This window comes from Lissotriton vulgaris, chromosome 7 (genome assembly GCF_964263255.1).
Source record: "Lissotriton vulgaris chromosome 7, aLisVul1.2, whole genome shotgun sequence".
Classification (NCBI taxonomy): Eukaryota; Metazoa; Chordata; class Amphibia; order Caudata; family Salamandridae; genus Lissotriton; species Lissotriton vulgaris.
The window spans coordinates 1,133,805,728-1,133,829,298 of NC_141695.1; the positions used below are offsets into that span (position 1 = coordinate 1,133,805,728).

At 45.1% G+C, this 23,571-nt stretch overlaps 1 protein-coding gene across 1 annotated transcript in view; it reads right to left on the minus strand.

Annotated features, from left to right (window-relative positions):
* NSG2 (neuronal vesicle trafficking associated 2) overlaps nucleotides 1-23,571 on the minus strand; it is a 190,158-nt gene that overhangs the window by 135,656 nt on the left and 30,931 nt on the right. The window contains exon 3 of the mRNA XM_086931572.1: nucleotides 5,360-5,479. Within this exon, the coding sequence (XP_086787698.1) occupies nucleotides 5,360-5,479 (120 nt within the window). The remainder of the gene's footprint in view (nucleotides 1-5,359; nucleotides 5,480-23,571) is intronic.

A 23,571-nucleotide genomic window follows, 5' to 3' on the forward strand; every position in this document is an offset into this window, starting at 1 on the left:
AGGATGGAAGATAATGCATAGTTCCAAGCAACAAAAAGCAGACCTCATAACTTACTTGTGCCTTGAAAACAGGAATGCAATAGAATCATATTATATTGCACATATGATAGACATTCCACATAAACACTAACTTTAAAGTATATTTCAAGATTCTATTTGAAAAAGCTATTAGAAAAGCTTATTGAAATATATCACTAATAACTTTTTGTACTGAAGAAGATCCTTTTCAATTATGGACCCTGCTTGTTCCATCTGTGCAGGCATACTGGTCTATAATCCCCCGGCCGTCACCTCTTCCGCCCTTATCACTCTGATTCACTCCATCGCCGATTTTTCTCTCAAACACCCCCATTTTACTGTTTTAGGAGATTTTAATATTCATATTGATAATCCCTCCTGCACACTAGCCTCCTCTCTGTTAGAAACCTTACAAGGACTTACCTTGCCTCAACTAGTGACAGGTCCTACTCATATAGCAGGCCATACCCTTGACCTCATTTTTTCCAATCTTCCTTCCCTCTCCACTCTCCCCCCCACTCCTTTGACATGGACTGATCATTATCTTATCCCTTTTTCTTTCACGGCCCCCTCCCCTCCTCCCCCTATCCCCCTTAATCAAGCTAAAGGTCGTAAATGGACTAAAGTTACATGTAACTCCCTGGAAGCTCATCTACATTTTCATTTTAACCAGCTAAATGACCTCAATTTAGAAACATTGAGATTCAATTCGGCCCTCTCGGATGCACTTGACTCGGTTTCCCCTCTGGTCCCCGTCACTTCCTCCAGATCCCGTCCTTCTGCCCCTTGGTTCTCCCCTCTGTTGCGTGAGGAAAAGAGCAAGTGTAAGCAGTTGGAACGTAAATGGAGATTGAACTATGATCCTGTAGCCAAATTGGCCTACAAATCTGCCCTGAGTAAGTTCCACAAACTAACACGCTCGTCCATGAGAGCTTACTTTTCTAATTTGATTCAACAGGCGCAGAATTCCTCCAAAACTCTTTTTTCCATAGTGAATGACTTCGTAAATCCTCCTGCTTTGAAATCCCTCTTTACTCCCACTCAAGATCTCTGCAATGGATTGTCTGATTTTTTTCAAGAGAAGATAGTTAAACTCTCCTCCTCCTTTGCAGCAATGGCTCCGGATTTCCCTGATGATTGCCCTGGCCTCCCCTCTTGTTCTTTCAACTCTTTTAGCGAGCTAACTCCTGATCTCGCGTTAGCTTTATTACGCAACGTTAAGTCTGGTTCCCCCCTGGACCCAGTTCCTGCCAAAATCATGGGTAATCTCGCCCCTATCCTTGTGAACCCGTTTCTTTCCATCTGGAATGCCTCTTTGTCGCAAGGTCTATTCCCCTCAGTTTGGAAACAGGCCAGGCTGGTCCCCATACTGAAAAAACCTGGTGCAGACCCTCTGCTTTTCAGAAACTATCGACCTATTTCTCTCCTGCCTAAACCTGCCAAGATACTGGAGAAGGTGGTACAGAAACAAGTGGCACTGTACTTAGAGTCAAATCAGCTGCTACACGACTCTCAGTCCGGTTTTAGATCCGGCTATAGCACCGAGACTGCGCTGCTTGAAGTCTCTGAAATTATCAGAGAATCAGTGGATAGGGGCGAGGAGGCCATGTTGGTCCTCCTCGACCTATCCGCTGCTTTTGATACTGTCTCTCACAAAATACTTACCTCCCGCCTACAGCAGCTTGGGGTCGGTGGGACAGTGCTGGCCTGGATTATTTCTTTCCTGTCTAGCCGTTCCCAAAGGGTTACGATGCACCCTTTTGAATCCGAAGACAAACCCCTCCTGTGTGGAGTGCCCCAGGGCTCTACCTTGAGCCCTCTACTGTTTAATGCTTATGTGGCTCCTCTGGCCAAGGTAGTTGAATCCTGGGGCGTCAGGGTGGTCTCCTACGCTGACGATACTCAGCTTATCTTTTCCTTTCGAGACCATTCTGACTCCCTCTTCTCCAACTTTAGAAACTGCCTTGGTAACATATGCTCCTGGATGTCAGCCAATCACCTTGCCCTTAACACCGACAAAACCGAGGTTCTCTTTTTCAGTAAAAAATCCCCCCCCCCTGCAACCCTCTGGTGGCCTACCATTCTGAATCCCCCACCCTCTCCCGTGAAGGCAGCTCGTAACCTGGGCTTCATTTTTGACAACTCTTTGTCCGGAAATGCCCAAGTTAACAAAGTGGTAGGGGCCTGTTTCTCTAAACTTCGCATGATCAGAAAAATCTTCCCCTTCCTCCCTCTATCCTCACGCAAAACTGTAGTCCAGGCCCTTATCATCACCCATCTAGACTATGCTAATAGTCTATATGCAGGTGCCCCGCACTATCTTATTGACCGCCTGCAAATAGTCCAAAATGCGGCAGCCCGGCTCATCGGTAACATCCCTGCCCGTACTTCAGTCAGAGCCTACCGAGAAGAACTTCATTGGCTTCCCATTTCACGACGCATAGATTTTAAAATTCTGATCCTGACATTTCGGGCTATCCATGGTACTGGCCCACTTTATCTGAAAAAGCGTCTCAAGATCTCTGTTTCAGCCAGACATCTCAGATCCAATAACCTTCGTCTTCTGTTGGTTCCTAGATTCAGGCTTTCTCGGACTGGCGGCAGATCTTTCACCGTCACTGCCGCCAAGCTCTGGAATAGCCTCCCCCTTGACCTCAGGTTCTGCGAATCTGAGCCAGCCTTTCGCCGCAAACTCAAGACCTGGCTGTTCACTAGGCGGTAGGACTTGGAACTATCAACTCCTCACCGTTTCCCATTTTCTCTGTGAGATATGATCTTGGTTACTCCTCATGGGGACAGTTATGTAATCTTAGCGCCGGGACACCTCCTTCGGAGGTAGCTGCGCGCTCTATAAGCTCCATAAATAAATAAATAAATAAATAAAATAGTTGAAATATATCGAATTTAGCCACAAATGGTCCAGCATGCTTTTTTTATGTTATTTTTTCTTTTAAGCCTGATCTGGTGGCTTAGTGGACTAATGTGCCCACTATAGGGACCTGTATTAGACTTCATGGTGACAGGTTCAAATACCGGCGCGTCCACTCAGCTGTTCATCTTTGTGAGGTCGATAAAATGAGTACCATTAAATTGGGTAACAATAAACATCTGTTATTCAGCGCCAAGATACCCTTCTGGGTGAACGTGTGCTTTACAAATGCATATGTTTATATATTACATAAACAAAAAAAGGTACAGAAAGATAATCTAGGGAAACTGTAAATCAGACATTGATAATCTTCACAATTATATCAGGTCTGAGATAGACTTACTGACACTGTAATAATGGGCTAGATTTGTTGCCTGATACACAACATCGTTCCTCCAAATCTGGTATGATTAATCTTTGACCTCTAAATGATTTCTGTGGCCTCGGGTCGTTTTAAATGAGCTGAATGTTACTAAGAAGTCATTTAGTAGAAAAACAAATAAAGTCCTCCTGCGTCCTCCCTTTGTCACTGTTTTCCTATCTTACTTTCCTTTCTTCTTTCTCTCTTGCCTTCTTTCTCCAGCTTGCGGTCAAAATCTGATGATGGGAAATTAGTCCCTGCCCCAAAATATCAGATCAAGTGCTCACCACCAACAACAGTGGCACAAATTAAGCACTGCTTCTGGTTCACCGCTTTACTTTTCACTGGTGCTCCTATTGTCTGGGTTATATCAAGTAACCTGGAATTGGACTGAAACAGAAAACAAGGAAATAAAGGATTGCCATGGCTTGGTGCTAGGATGGAAGACATGGGCATAGCAAAGAACCCAAATGCAAGGAAATTGAACAACTATTCCCCAGTTGGCTGGTAAAAGACAATCACAATTGGGGTGCAGTGAAACCCTCACATCGCTGGACCCAGTTGCGATGTCATCTACTGCACTAATGACAGCTTTGCCTCTGTCAGCATCCGCTTCACGCCACCAACTCCCTAGGGTTGTATGATGGTACAACGCATGCCACAACAGTGCATGCCTGAACCACACGGTATCAACCATGGCCATGACCGTGTGTTTACCATGCAAGCCTTTTCCACACAATTTTGTGGTATAGACATGATTAGAAAAGGGACGTGTGTGGTGAAGCCCCCAGCCCAGCCCTGAAAACTGTCCCTTTCACTGCCCGAACCCAAAAAATTTACCCCATGCCCTAAAAACTACCCAGACCCTAGCCTCCAGCTCTGAACTCTAAAAGCCTTCCCCTAGATCTGTAAACTACCCCGACCCAGCCCCCCGCCATGAGGCCTGAAACTGCCCTAGCTCTGAAAACTGTCCCTTTTCCCCCACTCTGAGCCCAAGTAACTGCCCCATGCCCAAAAAACTACAGCGGCCCCAGACCTCCCACCCTGAGCCTTACAAACTGACCCCTAACACTAATAACTACCCCGAACCCTCCTGCCCTGAACCCCAAAATCCCACCCCGCCCTATGAATAACCCTGACCCCTAAAAAAATACCCCCCCCGAAAAACGACCCCATGCCCCCAAACCCCAGCCCCACTTACCTGACCGCGTCCTTCCGATCCTTCCTCTTCCTGCCAACCCATTCCAGCATCTAGACTGTGTACTGCCTTAACTAAGCATGTGCGTGGTTAAGGCATATGCGTGGTTAAGACATGTGTGGTTCGACTTGCAGGGAAAAGGCATGCATGGCTCAGCCCGCATTGTTAAGGCCGTTTCCCACTCCCTAGTTTACCACTCCTGGCCCCTAGATATCAGCAAATAGCACCTCACAACCCACATGCTGGTTACTGCTTGTTTCAATAAAATGTTATCAAGCAGGCTGTGGCAGCTCCATAGTATCCCACCATTCCCTACTAGTGTGGCCCTTTGCTAATAAATTACAATTCTCATTATCAGATGGGTTTGTGAATTTCAACAAGCCTCGCAATTGAACCATTAATTACAAGTCAGTTTAGCCCTGGCGCAAAGCTGATAACACTGGATGTGCAGGCGCCAAACTCCAAATCCAAGATTCTAAATAAAATGTACACATGAGGAAGCTTCATGCGAGACCAAAAAGTGTGCGATCTGTAGCCGACTGAAGCCTTTCCGTCCAGGCTCACGTGACTGTCTCTGACCAATCACATTATCCTCTTCATATTTTACAAATATGGATGCATGAAAACAAAGTGCATGGAATTCCACAACAACAAAGACTGCCACAGCCGCAACAAAATACAATTCAGTTTTTGAGTACGTCCAATACAAATTTCAAAGCAAAACATAACACTCAAATGCGCTTCTACACCAAGCCTAATGGAAACAACCAAATGTCCAACTTTCGTGAGAGTTCAGTGATCGTATTTTTAATTTTTTCTGCAGAATAGTAAGGGCGACACACTTTAAATTCACCTTTAATCTTTCTGTTACGCCATCGGTGAAGCTGACCGTGAACTCGGCAATCTTTGGGACGCGCAGTTTGCCTTTGTTCTTTTGATCTGACTGGTACTCTGTCCGTGTCTTCACCACCACCTGAAACCACGAAAAGGTATGCGGACATTTTATTCAACTGTGAAGATAATTTCAAGAGAAAGAAATCGGAATACAACTATAGTATTTTCGAAAAAAGCAAATGAGCACATGTGAATATATTATCTTACAGGGGTTACAAAAACATGCCAAAATATATTTTAACTAGTTCTGTGCTATAATAAACCAATGAAAAAATAACTTTAAAAAATGATGAAATACCTTGGCAAAGCTGCTGGTGCGCTAAAAATATTTAACTCAAGATCAAGAATGTTAGAGATAGGCAAGACATTCTCCATGGACGAGGATCTGAACTGAAGTTTGTAACATTTGATAGGAAGTGTAAAATGTAACAAATCCAGTGCACAATCACCTAGGTTATGTGCGAGGTAGAACCATTATGTTCTTCCAGGGTGTCCAGGCAGAAGTGTGACATGGTTGTATCTTAAGTGCCTCCTTCACCTTAACCCCTTCGGTGCTCGTGCCGAGACCAGCTGGTCATGAGTCACGGAGGAGCTGTGCTCATGACGAGCTGGACTCGTCATAACGGCGTCGCTCCGCCCACACGCGATTAATTCCCTGCCTGTGAGGGCGAATTAATCAGTGGGCGGGGTTGTGACGAGACCAGCTCGTCATGAGCACAGCTCCACCGTTACTCATGACGAGCTGGTCTCGTCACGAGCACCGCGGCGCCGAGCTCACCACCCTGCCCCCTCCGCACTGTGGGGGAATTACCCCCGCAGCGAAGGGGTTAAGAAAAGAGTCTACCTGAGTGATTCCCTTTCAGTTTGTGATTCCCATCTATTCTCTTGTCCACAGCTGTAATCACATTCAGTTGCAAAACCCACTCATGCCTTCTGTTAGAAATGGGGGTCTCTAGTTGGCAGGTTTATACCCTGTCCAAGTAGGGACCCTTCCTTCTAGTCAGGATAAGGTAGTTACACACCACAAATAACCGCTGCTCACCCCCTTGGTAGGTTGGCATGAGCAGTCAGGCTTATCTCAGAGGCAATGTAAAGCATTTGTATTAAGCACACAGTAACACAGTGAAACACTACAAATGAACACCACACCAATTTAGTAAAATAAAGTATCTTTATCTAATCAAAAACAAGACTGAAATGACAAAAATAAAACATACAGATATCAAATAATATGACTTTTAAAAGGTAAAAACTGTTTTGTCCATAGAAAACTATGGATGAGTCACGTTTTTAGCAACTTTTTGGATGCATCGATGAAAACAAGCACAGGCAAGGTGATGTGTTGATTCCTTACTCATAGAGAAGGTGATGTGTCGGTTCCTTGCTCCAGAGGAGTAGATGTGTCGGTTCATTACTGTCATGTAGTGGAGGTGATGTGTTGGTTTATTGATGGAGAGGAGGTGATGCGTCAATTTCTTACTGCAAAGGGAGGTAATGCGTCGGTTTCTTATTGAAGGCCCAGCATTAAAGTAGATTTGGCACACAGGTACCAAGTGTGAGGAAATCCAAGCACCGCGGGTCGATGCAGCAGTGATTCAGGCGCTGTGTTGATATCTGCGACCACAGACAGGTGATGCTTCTATTTTTCAAGGTGCACAGCAGGGCCTACATTGGAGTAGGAGTGGGAGTTTCAGATTTCAGAGAGTCAGCACTCGGGACTCGGACTGCAGCAGTTTCTCCGTCCGTTGACAGGTGTTGCATCGATATTTTTGGCCGCACCAAGATGATGCATGTGTTTTTCAACCACATGGCAGCTTGCAGTGGGACAAACGGTACTGGAAGAGTCATGTGTGGATTTTTGGCAACAGGTGCATCAAATCAACCTCCAAGGGCCCAGAACTGGAGTTGGGACCGCAAGGCAGGTCAGAACTCCCAGCACTGGAGTTTAGAGATACTGCAGGCAAACTCTTTGTGTCCCTGAGACTTCTTAACATGAGACAAGCTCTACATCCAACCCTTGGAGAATCTTCTCAAGCAGGATACACAGCTAAGATCAGTCTTCATCCACTCCAAAGGAGGCAACTGCAGGCCAACCCAGCAAAGGGACACACAGCAAAGGGGCAGTACGTCTCACAGCTCTTCAACTCTTCACTTTGGCAGAGGTTCCTCTTGGTCCAGAAGTGTTCTAAAGTTCTGGGGTCACGGCCCCACTACTTATACAACTGTCAGCCTTTAAAGTGAACAGGTTTCAAAAAAGTATCACTTGGTTACTAGAACCAGTTCTGTCCTCGCGGATCCAGCCACACTACATGGGGTGGAGACAGCATTGTGAAAGGCAGACACAGCCCTATCCAGGTATCAGTGACAGATCCTCCCACCACTCTAGCTCAGGAAGACCCATCAGGATATGCAGGGCACTCATCAGCTCCCTTTGTGTGACTGTCTGGAGTAAATGCACAAACAGCCTTTGTCAGTATAAGCCAGACGTTGATTCCACAAGCAGGCAGAGGCACAAAGAATGGTAAAGCAAGAAAATGCCGACTTAAACTGGCATTTTCAAACATACAATTTAAAAACCATCTTCACTAACATATGTATTTTTAAATTCTGAGTTCAAAGAACCTAAACTCCAAATCTCTAGCTGTTCCCAATTGAAGGTTACTCTTGTAAAATGCTACAAGGTAGCTCTAATTATAGCCTATGGGAGAGCTAGTCCTTCCAAAGGTAAAAACGAAAATGGTAGTATTTCACAATCAGGACATGTAAAACACACTAGTACATGTCCTACCTTTCACATGCATTGCACCCTGCCCATGGGAGTACATTGGGCCTTCCTTAGTGATGCCTTACATGTAGTAAAAGGGAAGGTTTGGGCCTGGCAAGTGGATGCACTTGCCAGGTCAACATGGCAGGTTAAAACTGCATTCACAGACACTGCAATGCCAGGCCTGAAACAATTTTACAGGGCTACTCATGTGGGTGGCACAACCAGTGCTCCGGGCCCAGTAGTAGCATTTGATTTACAAATCCTAGGCACACATAGTGCACTTTACTAGGGACTTACCAGTAGATCAAATATGCCAACCATGGATAACCAATCAGAATCACAATTTACACAGGAAGCAGTTGCACTTAAGCACTGATCATCAGTGGTAAAGTACTCAGAGTACCTAAACCAGCAAAAATGAAGTCCAGCACCTAGTCAAAAATGCAGGAGGTAGAGGCAAAAATCCAGGGAAAACCACGGCAAGGATGGCTGGTTTAACACCTTCACAATATCAGTCCTGGCTTGAAAAGAATCTTTTAGCTAGTGCAGTGCATTTATATTAGTCATCTCTAGATGCACCTCCTAAGCAGTACCCAATTCCGTTCTTGCCCCTGCCTATGAAAACTTGCCATGCCTTGGGTGCTGAAGTGCACTAAATAAGTTCTTCTTCTGTCCCTACAAGTCAAATTATATGTAATGTTGGTCACAAACATTCCTTCAGCCAAAATATGTAGGAAAACATGAACAGTGGGCATGAAAACACACACAACACAATATTTAGCAGTGAGAAAGTTCTTAGAATGGCATGCATCCATCCATTCCCTCCCTCTCCTCCATATCTGTCTTTTCATCATTTCACAAAAAAAGCTAGTGAAGTCTATACCTTAAATTTTGCTTTTTCAGCCCTTCTTTGTACAGTCGAATCCCTCACAGTAGGTCAGATGCATCTTGGGGAATAATTATTTTCACATTTTGTACTTATTTCATGAATTTAAATTATGATGAAATATGGGATTGTGCACTATCTTGCTCTGCCCACATTGATCCTCTGTGCTTCTGAATTGACACATTTGATGTAAGTGCTAGCTGAGCAATCTACTTATAGCACATCATAGAAAAATACTATGGCCTAAAGGAGAGGAAATGGTTTTAGCTCCGATAGAGGATCTGGTCTTTCAAAGACTTTCAAGATGAAGAGCATACATGGATATCATTATTTTGATTGGCCCAGTAATACCTGTTACCAGAATCATTGGAATTATAGGGCCTGGTCCCCTGCAAATGGTAACACATGCAGGTTTAGATCAGTTTTGACCTACTTAAGGTTTTGTCCAAACGATTATCTGGAATGTGGCCCTTAGCTATTGCCAGTGGCCGAGATGAACAATAGTTACTTACCTGTAATCTGTGGTTCTCCAGTATTGGTGTCTTTCATAGATTCACATGCCTGAATCATTCCCCGTCGTCGGAGTGGGAGTCCCACGGTATATAAAAAGCAGTAATATGCCATTTGTACATAGCAAATAACAGTTATACCCAACCAGGAAGTAAAGTAGCCCCAGCTACAGTGGAGGAAACTTCCACATTAGTGACTATCCAAGTCATTATGTATAGACCAAACTGCAGCCAATCAGGCCACAGCTCCCACCAGAATGCTCTCCCCAGAGACCCAGGCTCTCAGATTTTGTAGCACCGGAGTGTACCTGAGTATACATATATATATATCCATAGCCTGAGTGAGACTCTGAGGGGAGGTGGGTGGGTGCATGTGAATCTATGAAAGACACCAATACTGGAGAACCACAGATTACAGGTAAGTAACTATTGTTCTTCTCCAGTATTAGGGGTGTCTTTCATAGATTCACATGCCTGAATCAGAGTAGTTAGCAGTAATACAATACATCGCTCTTGGACGCCAAGCTACACAGTTTTCATGCATGAACATAATGTAATGCAATAACATAGTAAAGCGTCAAAAGAGCAAGAGGAGGTGGGAGAGATCATCAGAGGCTCACCTTATTGAAAAAGATTACGCAGGACTGCTCTTCCCACCGAGGCATCGGTATCACTTGAAGAATCCAGACAGTAATGCCTCGTGAATGTGTGCCTGCTGGACCATGTTGCAGCTCTGCAGATCTGCAGGAGAGGCACACCAGCAAACAAAGCAGTTGAAGAAGAGACTGCTCTCGTAGAATGAGCTCTAGGTAAGGTCTGTAAGGGTTTACCTGCTTGTTGATGGCAGAGCCCTATCGTTGATGAGACCCACCTAGCGATAGTCTGTTTTGTCACTGCACAGCCTTGTCTCAGTCTGCCATGCGCTACAAATAGCTGATCCGTCTTCCTGATGGCAGCTGTCCTTGAAAGATAAAACTTAAGACATCTCTTGATATCTAAAGAGTGTAAAGTCCGCTCAGCTGGCGACTGCGGATTCGGAAAAAATTTCTTAAGTATCACTGGCTCATTCAAATGAAAATCCGATGGTACCTTGGGCATGTACTTCGGGTTGGTGCGCAGTATCACAGAGTCATTCGTGAATTGCAAGAAAGGTGGTTTAGACGTGAACGCCTGCATGTCACTAACCCTTCTGGCTGATGTTAACGCCAGCAGTAATGCGACTTTCCAAGTGATGAACTTCAGATCAACTTTATGGATCGGCTCAAAGGGATGGCGCATGAGCTGAGCTAGTACTATATTCAAATGCCAGGATGGAGGTGGCCGACGTGTTGGTGGAAACATACGAAATAAACCCTTAAAGAATTGTTGGATTATTCTTGAGGAATGTAGAGATTTCGTACCATCCTGACGGTATCGGGCTATAGCCGCTAGAAACACCTTAAGTGTTGAGTGCGCCAAACCTGATTTAGCCAACTGCAAAAAGAAGGGTAAGATCTTTTCCGGTTCAGCATACATGGGATGTAAAGTCATAGTTTGGCACCAAGCACAAAAACGCTTCCATTTAAGCTTGAAAGTTTTGTTCGTTGAAGGCGCTCTAGCATTGGCTAGGACTTCTTGACAGTCTTGTGGAATGTTTAAATGTGCAAACTCATGGTGTTGAGGAGCCAAGCCGATAATTTCAGAGAATGAGGGTCCGGATGATATACCCTGCCTTCTTGAATTGTCAGAAGATTTGGAATTTGAGGCAGTTGGACTGGTTCGCGTTCTGAGAGAAGAAGAAGCTGTGTGAACCAATATTGTCGTGGCCACCGTGGAGCAATCAAAATTATTCGACACGGTTGTCTTCTCATTTTCTTGATGACCTTGGGAATTAATGGAATTGGCGGGAAGGCGTAGGCAAATATCCTCTCCCAATTCATTGACAGAGCATCCCCGCAAGATTCTCTGTGGGGAATCCAGCTCGCAAACTGTGTACATTTCTTGTTCCGATATGTTGCGAATAGATCTAGATCGGGGTGACCCCCTCTCTGGAAGATCCGATCCAGCGCTGGTTGATGCAGTTCCCACTCGTGAGTGCTGCTCTTGGATCTGCTCAGGGAATCTGCTAGCACATTGGCTACTCCTGGAACATGCACCGCTGACAAGTTGATGTTGTGATCCAGAGCCCAATTCCAGATCTCTTGAGCCTGCTGGGACAACCGGGCTGATCTTGTGCCCCCCGCTTGTTCAGGTAATGCATGCTCGTTGTGTTGTCTGTTCGAATCAACACTGTCGAGTCTTCCAGTATCGCTTGAAAAGATTTCATGGCGAGGAAAATGGCCCTTAATTCCAATAAATTGATGTGCCATTTCTTTTGCTGTCTGTCCCATTTGCCACTGATCGTCATCCCTTGAAGGTGAGCGCCCCAACCTTCTAGCGAGGCATCCGTGGTTACGATGAATCTGGGGACTTCTGCGAGGAAAGCACAGCCCACCTGCAGGTTGTGTTCCTGACTCCACCACAGGATTGCATTCTTCATTCGAGGCGTTAAGGTGATGATATCCTCGAAGGAACCTGATACCTGCACCTATTGGTGACTGAGTTCCTCTTGCAAGGGTCTCATTCTCAGACGACAGTTTGGAGTGAGAGGGATGCACGATGAGATCATCCCTAGGAAAGATTTGAATTTTCGAACAGAAACGCACTCTTTTCTGAGGAGTGCAGTCGCCATCTTTTGAATCTTCTCCTGTCTTTCGCTTGAAATGAAGACCTGAGCGAGCTTGGAATCCAGCGTTGCTCCTAGGAAAGACTTCCTTTGTGATGGTTCCAGATCTGATTTCTCGTAGTTCACTGAGAAACCCAGGCTTTGCAGCAGGCAAAGGCATTTCTGGACATGTTTGCTTGTTGTGGCATAGGAATTGGCCTTGATAAGGCAGTCGTCCAGATATGGGTATATCTGAATACCCTGTAATCGTAAGTGGGCCGCTACAGGTGCCAACATCTTTGTGAATACCCTCGGGGCTGAACGTAGTCCAAAAGGAAGCACCTTGAATTGGAAATCCCTGCCAGCCACTCTGAACCTTAGGAACTTCCTGTGCCTGGGGAAAATGGGTACGTGGAAGTAAGCATCCTGAAGGTCTAGTGTTGCCATGTGGTCCCCTTCTGTCAGAAACTGGAGGATCTCTTGGAGTGTCAACATTCTGAACGTTAATTTTTTGATGTATTTGTTGAGGGCACGCAAATCGAGGATGGGGCGCCATTCCCCCGATTTTTTGCGTATCAAGAAAAAACGAGAGTAAAAACCTTTTCCTCTCTGATGTTGAGGTACTCTCTCGATTGCCCCCTTTCGAATCATTGTATTGATTTGGATGAACAGCTCTTTGAGATGTGCTGGGGGCGGTCCTTTTGGGGGTGAATTTGGAGGGGTTTTTACAAATTCCAATATGTGGCCCTTGGAAACCACATCCAGGACCCATCTGTCTGTGGTAATTTTTGACCATTTTGAGCAATGTAGGGATATTCTTCCTCCAATTTGTTTCTGGCTGGGACAAAGTGGTGGCAGGATGTGCTCCTCACTTTTTGTTAGTGTTGTCTCTGCCCCGATATGTTGTTTTCCCTTGGGGCTGTGAATAATTATTTCGTCTTTGGCCATATTGTTGCCTATATGGCTGGTACCTCTGGTTATTTTGGTTGTTCGTTTATGAACGTTGTTGGTAATATCCTCCTCTATTTGTGAAGTTACCTCTTCCTCTTGCACCACGAAAGGAAGATTTCCGGTACTGCAGAGTACCCAACGATCGTGCAGTTTCTGTATCTTTCTTGATGGCTTGCAAAGCCTCATCCACATGCGAGCCGAATAGGTACTCGCCATCATAAGCCATATTCAACACCTTGGCTTGCACCTCTGCCTAAAGGATGTAGATTTCAACCATCCCTCTCTTCTAAGGACTGCAGCTCCTGCCAACTGCCTGAATCCTGTAGCTGCTACTTCCACTGCAGCATCAATGATCTCCGACGAAGCACACTCCTCTTCCTGCAGAATTTTTGTGGCTTCGGTCCGGTCCGGTTCAGGCAGTTTTTGAATGTAAGGCGATATGTCTGACCACATCTGCCTATCATACCTGCCGAGAATTGCCAGCGAATTAGCAGCCCTAACTGTGGTCGCTGCAATAGTCGATACCTTTTTCCCAATGGTATCGAGTCGCCTCCCATCTCTGTCCGTAGCAGTGGAGATCTGAGATGACGGGTTCTTTGCTCTCTTTTGAGCTGCTTGCGCAATGACTGACTCCGTCTTGGCCTGGCCGATCAGGCAAGCAGGTGAAGAAGTTGGTGCCCTGTACTTTTTATCCACTCGCGGTAAAACCGCAGGTAAAGAATTTGGTGTGGCCATGATCTTTAGACCTTCTTTCCAAATAAAGTCTATAATAGGAATAGACCAACTTTGCCTCTGCGACAAACTCTTAAAGTCGTACAGGAAACATTCGTCCTGTTTAGCCTCCATGGTAATGAGAAATCTCTTAGTTGCTTTGTCCATAATCCTATGGAAATTTGCAATATCCACCGGTGGTGACTCAGCTTTTGGTTGTTCATCTGGAGAAGGTGTGTCAGCTTGATAATCTTCATACTCCGACGAGTCCGTTTTATCTAATTCACCTTCTTCATGAGTTTCCTCATCAGTATTCTCACCCTCCGGTTGGTGGTAGGACACCGGTGTTGATGGTCAGGCATGCTCCGCTTCTTCAGTCATTGTAGCCATTGGAGTCGGGGTTACTCGAGGCCGTGGAGAAGTGATTTGTGATTCGCCTGACTCTGAAGGCGGAAAACGGCGATAATAATCGCTCAACATATACTGCAAATTTTGGAAAAGTTCCATTGGCATTTGCATCCCTGGTGTTGGTTCAGTCTCCAACCTAGGCGGTTGTATCACTTGCTCCTCTTCCTCCTGATCCTTTATTTGTATAAGCAAATCAGATGGGCTCTCCGCTGCCTGAAATAACTCATCACCAGAGTCATCTTCCTCAGAATCCAAGAGCCTGTCTGGCATTTTTAGTGGCGACATAGATGCAGACTGTGATGAACGCTTTTGTAATAGTGCCGCAGTGGTGGCTGGAGATGGCAGCGGTATCACATTGCTCCTTGCTGACCAGACTTGAAGATCTGTGCAAGATGACAGCTTTGGTGTTGTTGGATTCTCTTGTGCCATTGTTAATTCTGTTTCTTGTGGCTTTGTCTTCGTCGTCGACGATGTACTCGACGACGATAATTGTTCCGCCAACGACTGTGGCTGTTTAGTCTTCGTCGACGAGATGGACTTCGTCGTCGACGACGAGGGGACCGTCGACGGGCCCACTTTCTTCGTCGACGGGGCCGTCGACGGGACTATTTTCTTCGTCGACGAGGCCGTCGACGATGACTTCGTCGACGGGGCCGTCGACGAGGTCTTCTTCGTCGACGATGGAATCGTCGACGGCAGCTTCGTCAACGATGATGTCGTCGACGGCAAGGTCTTCTTTGTCGACGGTAAGGCTGTTGTCGATGGCAAGCTTGTCGTCGACGCTCGTACTAGCTTCGTCGACGGAGGCTCGTCGACGAGAGGTGTGACTATTTTCGTCGACGAGATGGGACGAACCTGGACATGCACATAAGTTGGAGAGGACGCTGAGGACATCACCATAGAAGGTTTTGGTGAGGAAAAAGTCATAGTAGAAGTCACTGCCGTGGCTGCCTTACAGGAAAACGGCAGAGTAGTCGCTGCCTTGGTCACAGGCCTCTGAGGTGACACTAAAGACGCAGTCTTTTTAGATTCTGTTGGCCTCACCGATTTCTCAGAGGATTTTTTCATTTTTGAGGTAGAAGGCTCACCAGCGTCATCAGTGAGCTGGGCCTGTCTTGCCACCTTAGCCTTAGGAGTAGTCACCTTACTCTCAGCCATCCTCTTTCTAGATCCCATAGAAGACCCTGAGGCCAAACTTCCTACCTCAGAGAGTGGGTGATCCTTATCTTTAATCCGCTGTATCCATAGCAGCAGGCGACCCTCTCTGTCCCTGAGGGTCTTTGGAGGAAAGGTGCGACAAATCTTGCACTCCTTAGCCTGATGATCAGGGTACAAGCAGTAGATGCAGAGAGTATGCGGATCCTCCTTAAACAGCCTTGCTTTTCCGCAGGATTCACAGGCCCTAAACAGGGACTTTGATTTAGACATGTTAGAAAGTGAAATCTTTCAGAAGTAGAGAAAAAACTGAGCAGAGCTCAGAGAGACTCCCTATCACACGACGTGCGGTAAAAAATCTGAGAGCCTGGGTCTCTGGGGAGAGCATTCTGGTGGAAGCTGTGGCCTGATTGGCTGCAGTTTGGTCTATACATAATGACTTGGATAGTCACTAATGTGGAAGTTTCCTCCACTGTAGCTGGGGCTACTTTACTTCCTGGTTGGGTATAACTGTTATTTGCTATGTACAAATGGCATATTACTGCTTTTTATATACCGTGGGACTCCCACTTTGACGGCGGGGAATGATTCAGGCATGTGAATCTATGAAAGACACCCCTAATACTGGAGAATAATTATTTTGGTTTATCTGAATATGCCTCACTTGGTAAGGATACTTTCTGCACATAATTGGTGACCAGCACTTTCCTTTTCTGTCTTTATCTTTAGGTTTTTCTTTCTTAAGTGTCTGTTGACAATTGTCCTGATGATGGCTCCAGTCAATTAAACCATAGGGTTCGAAAAGTCTATTTTTTACTTTTATTCAATATAGACTGCACCATGTTTTCAAACTGAAATTACATACGTTTGGAAGTGTTTTTCTGACCCCCTGAAAAATTACCATATGATATGTGAGTTCTTGCATCCTATTGTTTCTTGCTTCATGCCTTTTTATAAAACGTCTATCGCACCCTATTTTCACCAATTTTGCAGGGCACACTCACACTATATGCACTGCACCAATATAATTAATTTCAATTGTGATTTATAAATGTATATGCATCTATTCAACAGTCTATTTTTTGTATCTCTTTGTTGACTGCCTTCAACACACTTGGACTTACCTACTTGTTTCCTTTCCCCTTCCCCCAGTGAACCATCTAATTTATATATTGAGATTTATTCAAGCATTCTTTCCATCCCCTTGCCTTTTGTTGCACTAGACACCATAATGCAAAGGGTGTGCTCAGCTGTGGGTGTGTGCTCGGTGTGGCTCAAGATACACTTCCTTGAAGAGGACTAAGTAGGTGAAAACCAGTTTGTAATAGCTGGTGTTCCCATCTGGAGGGCACCTGGCCTGGCAGCTTGGGCTGCACTGTTTCTACTACGTAGTACGAAAACAGATTTGCATATGGGAGATCTCTGTACAGAGTGGCATAGTGGGTGAAAAACAATGGTCTGGAATGCAGCACGAGACACTACCAACGGCTGAGATTAATTCAAACATTATTTTCATCACTTTGTTGTTTATTGCAATTTTGTGAATGGGCACCAAATGGTTGCTATTGTGGCATGGCCACGAACGTAGCCACTAGGCCACATCTATTCCTATTAGTGTTGACATGGTTTTAAAGAGAAATGAAAAATATGAATTCCGCACACAGAGATTATGTATACATTCAAAGTCGGTTAGACACAAGTTGTTATTGATGATCTGAAGAAATTTCTCAAGTCCACGTAATCTTGTTTTCTTTTTAAACGTATTCTTTATTGACAAAGACTAATAATTCAAGCAGATAAAATCCAATATTCACAATCCAAAAGCCGACGCGTTTCATCCCAAAAGGGACTTCTTCAAGGCTCTACAATAAATTCTGAATGTGTATTCACTTTCAAAGTTTGTGTGTCAACAATTACTTCCTGTGATAAAAGGGCAACATATCTGTATAGTCACCGAATGAAAGGCACGGTCGCCAGTAACGTTCGTCTTGGCGTCTGCTTCAAAAGCGTTGAGCTTTAATTTTGGATTTCCCAAATAGGGAGTGGAGAGGGGTGCACTCCCAGGTCTTCCTGCAGCAATATTACTTGCCTAAACATGTATTGACAGGTGCGGTTTTTGTGCTTTGCCTCAGCCCTCAGTTCGCTTTTTTATATGGTTTTAAAGAATTTGGACATACAGTGAAAATATCGTCCAAGGCAACAAATGCATTTTACACAGTGCATGAGAAATTCAGCGTACCCTGAGTCAAAATTTTTGTTGCAAGACTTTTTGAGAAAATATTCTAGATTTCCAAAATGTCAGGTCAAATTGGCTGAGGCACTGTGAGCCACGTCCCCAGTCAAAACCAGTCCAAGCACGTCATCTACGACCAGAAATGGAAGAAATCATAGAAAACGCCTGGTATGAACATAATCTTTGCATATGTCTGACTCTTCCCTGCCCCACCAGGTCTTTCCAGAGGTCTTTGCTCAGCTGTCTAAGCTTAATGCAAGAAGTTCTTATCCAAATCAGATGTTCAGGGCGAAATCAATGTGTACCTGATATGATCTGAACGGACGTGTTTCACATAGTCGGTGGTTTTGTTCAAAATCTGGCCTATCTGTGTAACAAAGACGTTCAACTACAGATGTATTCCCGTCTGTAAAGGCTATTTGACAGCACATTCTGCACGGTGCGTCTCTCCTGCAAAGGCTCGGAAGGCGAGAATAGCTTTGCTTCAATGAACAACATTGGGCTGGACTATAATGCATGCTGCAGTGTCAGCAGCCAGAACGACAACGAATGTTTGTCTAAAAACACAAAGCTGAATCAATACCACTGCAGTGCACAGTGGAGCAAAGAGAATCGACAGCGAGTCAAAATGAAAAAGATAAATGCACATGTAGGACCAACAAAAGAGAGGTGAATAACATGATTAGGATCTGGACTACAATGTTTTGGAGAGCGCGGCATCGAGATGCAGACCTTTTAACAAGCTGCACTGCAGTGAGTTTGAGCTTTTTTACAAAGGCTGTAACTGACTGCTGTTGCAAACATTCAATAAAGGGAGGGGGGTATGTATTATAGGGCCTCGTTGCAGCAACCCCCCTCTGCTGTGGCATGTGGTTTTGTCTGTTTCACAAGTATCAGTCAAAGCACTCACTCTCGTAAATATATTTCATGAGCTTATTTGGTGCTCCTTTGGTCTCCCTTGGCCCTGCAGAAGCAATCAATAGACCGGAAACTGTTTGTCTTAAAAAAACACAGTAACGGAACACAAATAGGAAATGTGTAGTTCCATCCATATGTATTTTTTATTTTTCGATTTACCTTCAACCGTCTGTTTGCTGTCCTTATATAATGTATTCACATTTCATACCTATTAACTAAAGATTATCAATCACTCGACATATTTCGGGAGTGTAGCTTCATCAGGAGTATGATTAGTTCCATATAAGCTGATAACCTCACACCAGTCTAAACACCTGTCACCAAAACACACTGATAGACACAAATATAATAGTTGTCTCCAATATGGCGAGATGCAGTCAAAATATAGTTCATCTTACTTGCCACATTGTCACAGCTCTCTTTGCTAAGGTTAACGTCACAAAACCTTCCACATATGTCTGCCATGGACAAATCATTCATTTTTCTTCCTTTCATTTAGTTCAGTCTAGCTTTCCGGTTTCCCAGCACCAAAATTTCCACCACATCCTTAAGAACAATGTCTCCCTCATATTCCCTCTGATTGATCGCCCAAAATAAAACTGGACCGCGGAATTCAGAGCAGTCTTTTTCCCAGCCCATTTCATATTGTTTTTAATTTTGGATACCCCGTTATTAGGAGAAGAATTAGCACGATGAAACTGAACAATGAAAGCCAATAACCTTCTCTTAGGCGCTCTTGTCTCTTACTTTGCTCTGCCTTCTCATGTCTATGTTGGTGATTCCCTATTCCCCTAAAAAAGCCAGTCATGTTCTGGGTCTTTCACCAGCAAACTCCCATTTCATAGAAACTCTGGTATCAGGTGAAAGACTCGTGCGGACGGGTACTCCATCACAAAGGTGACAGATCTCCTGTCTGCCTACCCGTCTACCTTATTACAAGTGTCACAGGATACAATGTTCTTTTAATAAGGAGGATGGGATATCCGATCCGTCATGTTTGTGATGGAGTAACCCATTTGCAAAGGTCTAAATCACACCGTAAGTCTTTAATTGAAGTCTGGGAATATATCAAGACAAAATGTGATATAGGAGCATAAAACCTGGATCACAGCTCAAATTATCATAGTGTCCTTGATATTAAAAGCTTTTGTTATTTGGTGCAGTTAAGCATTTCGTGGTGCAATTAATAAAAGGTGATGCTATTACCCAAATTAATTACTCTCAACCTTTCTCTCACAAGGACGAGCATGAGCTGGTTCCCTTCTTAACCGCATCGGTGCTCTTGACGGCTCGTGGCCGTCATGAGTCATGGTAGGCATGTGCTCATGACGGCCGGGAGCTATCCGAATATTGCCGCTCCGCCCACGCGCTGTTAATTCCCCGCCTGTGTGGAAGAATTAATCAGTGGGCGGAGTTCTGACGGCTCCCGGTCGTCATGAGCATACGCCCACCGTGATTTATGATGACCGGGAGCCGTCATGAGCACCGCGGCGCCACGCCCACCCCTAGCCCCGCTCGCACAGCAGCAGAATTCCCGCTGCGGCGCAGGAGTTAATGAAAAATACCTGGAAAATCTGCCCATTCTTCCCTTGCCACATCTCAAATCTCTTTAGTCTTCTCCTACCTTGACTTCAGTATAACTTCGAACTTACACTACTTCTCTTCGATAGTCTGTGCTCTATGCTTAAATATGATACTCCTTCACCACCCTTTCACTTTCAATAATTTCCTTCAGTTTTCTTTTTTTTTATAGTAATGTTTTCCCCATATGTTCAATCAGTTTTTCTTGTATGCAGACTTTGCGCAGATCCAGGGCCTAGACCTTTATTAGCTTTTCCTCAGTCCTGATTAGTACACTTTGTCTGCTTGCTGCTCTCTCAGCATGTGTGAGGCGTGTCCGTTACTGTGCGACATCTTCTGTGAGAGAGGATGGCAAATGGTGAAGGATGGTGGTACGGGGAGTGTGAGACACTGGCTGCAATGGTCACTGAAGGAAGAAAAGTAGTCGGTTTGATAAGTGTCATACAATTGAGGCAGGCAGGCCTGGTTTTCTTGGTCACCCTTGTCATACAGTAGTCTCAGCACCTGGAATGCCCACTAAACAAAGGTTGTGAGGTTTTCTATTCTGGGCGCAGGGTGGCACACTGCAAGTATGGGGCGTAGAGAGGGTGCTAGGAATATGTGGTGCCCCATTTGCAAACTGTGAATGAGCAAAATTAAGGTAGATGGCACCGAGAAATCATCCATGAGTTTGAACCGTGCGCAAGCACTTGTGCCCAAGAGTATTTTGCTTTCTTCAAGAGCGGGTGTGGGCACTCTGGGCTGCCCATGGATCGCAGGTGGCTGTGCTAAGCAGTGTCGATGAGTTTGAATCAGACTGCAGTTTGCCAAGAGTTTGCAAGAAGTCCCCTTGGTTCGCTATGGATGGAAGTTTGCCACGGATAGCAGGCTGTGGCCAAGATGCAACGGGTAGTTCTCTTGTGCAACCGAAACGATGAGTGAAACAAGGGTTCATGATATTCTGGCCGTCGTCCCTGCGAATCAGCAATGTATGTTGAAGGATTATGTCCAGGATTCTGTTTCCTCTCTGTTTGTCTGGTGTATCTCACTGTGGCAGAGTTCAAGGGCTTAAATCTAGAGATGATGATGAAGCAGCTGAGGCATATCCCACTGCAAATCCCAAATGTATCGCATCACTGGGGATGGGATGATGCAGGGAAAGCTATGCCACTGCAATGCTGAAGAGATTTTATGAAATCTCAAATAATTTGCTCACAAACTAATAGGAAGGAAAATATTATCCTTCATTTTGGAAGCACAGAAGGGAAGGCACGGTCATCGGATCTGGTGCAACAAATTTCTGGAATCCTTAAACAGGGAGGCGAGGTGGACCGAAGATTGCGCAATTAATCAGATCTATGGGACCAATGTGGATGAACAATTGGTATGGTGACCATGGACGCCACAGGCCCCAACAGCTCAGCCTTTGCTAGCTGGCCTTCACAATGTACCCACAGTGGCTCTGGAAGTGAAGGGGTGGGTTTGATCCCTTCCTCAACTCTCTCCAGACTCAGTGGTTATCCATTCCATCTACTTATTGTTATAGAACCAGTGACCTAAGCACTTGACTTAGCATAATACAGCAGCACCCTTATGCCCTGGACATAGACCATGGCAGGTGCAACACTCGGGGACTACTGGAACGTGGCACTGGAATGGCTGCATCACGGAAGGGGAATTCCAGTCCACGTCCGTGCCACAGAAGTCACTTGAGTATCTGACTGAGGTGGAAGAGAGGGGAGCAAAAACACAAGGTGACCAGTGAAAAGGACCACGTTACATATTACTATGTAAGGGATGCCGTGGCACAGTGCCAGGTGTTTTGCTGCCACAACCTGCAAACATTTCTCAGGGGAATATGGTTAAAAAGAAAGCAATGCAGTTTCGAATTGATTGGGTCAAAGAAGTCAAAGTATATGTCTGTATTTTGCTACTGCTATGGTGTGTCCTGAATCAGTCAACCAATCAGCAGGCTAAACTAAATAAAAGAAGACAGCTGTGAGAACTGGCCGCAAGGAGCACATCAAGCAATCCAATTATCCCTTCATTGTGTGTCTGTGGCTAGAAGTGTCAATCTCCAAGCAGCAGCTTTAAAGGAACAAGAACCACTGTGCAATTCCCAGAGTCAAAACGGAGGTTATATCTCACCTTTGTTTCTTAAACCCCACCACTCCCTGTAGCCAGTCACATGCTTATAGACAAAAGGCCTGTAGGTCTCTTGCTAGGTGCACAGTGACTAGCAAACTCCTCCATTTTCAGGAAAATCCTGCATCATGATAGACCACCTGTCATCACAGCGGATCGGTAGGTAGACTTCAGGGGATATGCATCAGAGCGGAACTGATTTGGCATCAGAGTGGCCCGCTTGTAAATGTAGCCCACTATTTTTATCAGCGAGTAGAGAACAGGAGAGATAAAAAGAGGATTCAAGAGAGAGGGCAAGAAGAGACACAGGGGATGCAATGAAATGAGATTCCTGTATAGACAGGTCTTCTCCTAAATACTTGTATCCCTCCACAAGCAGCAATATCATGTTGAGGGTGTCTTCTGAGACATCTGACTAACCAGTAGGTAGGGAGCAACATAGGCAATGGGGTAGGTGAAGGAAGGAGGAAGATAAAGGAGGACATTTCGGAGTTACAAATCAAGGTAAACTGCTCACAAGACATAATGACAGACAGGAGAGATCCCCCTGGTGAGTAAGAGACTGCCTCCTCTCCCCTCTTCAATGTCTTCTTTCAGAACACTCTCTGGGGCCTCTCTCTAAAAGCCACATTTACCTGTAGACCCACAGCCAAGAAAGAGTTGGAGGGAGAAACAGCTGAGGAAGTGCTCGTCTGCCTGGTTGCTCAGGTTTCTGGGAGGACAGAGACATTATGTTCAAGTGGAACAGCCCACCTCAACTTAATGAAAGTCTTGATCTAAGCACTCATCCTGTACTGGGATAGCAGAGTTCAAGACCTAATTTGTCTAGCTAGAAGCACCAGTAAAGTATTTTAGATTTGCTTAGGATGGAGTTTCCATTTAGGGTGAATCTGCTTTGCATAGAGGGCGTAGGGCATGGAATACTCTTTGCTTCAGGATTCTGCCGCCATGTTAAGAAGAAAGATTTGCAGCACCTGGACCTCGTAGTGGGCTGCTATCACAAAAGTGGACGAGCCTAGCAACACACTGCAAAACAGTATAATGCAGAAACCTTTATTTTCATGACGATCCCAGCAAGATTTGCTAATGTAAGTATTCGGGCTACTTAAAGCGATATGTAGATTACACTTTACAGCCGTGCATTGTCAAATACCTTCATTTTGAGATATGGTTTTTCTATTCTTTATCTGTTGACGTATGTTTTGGTGACAAGCACAAATAAACAATGTTACAAATTCCTACGAG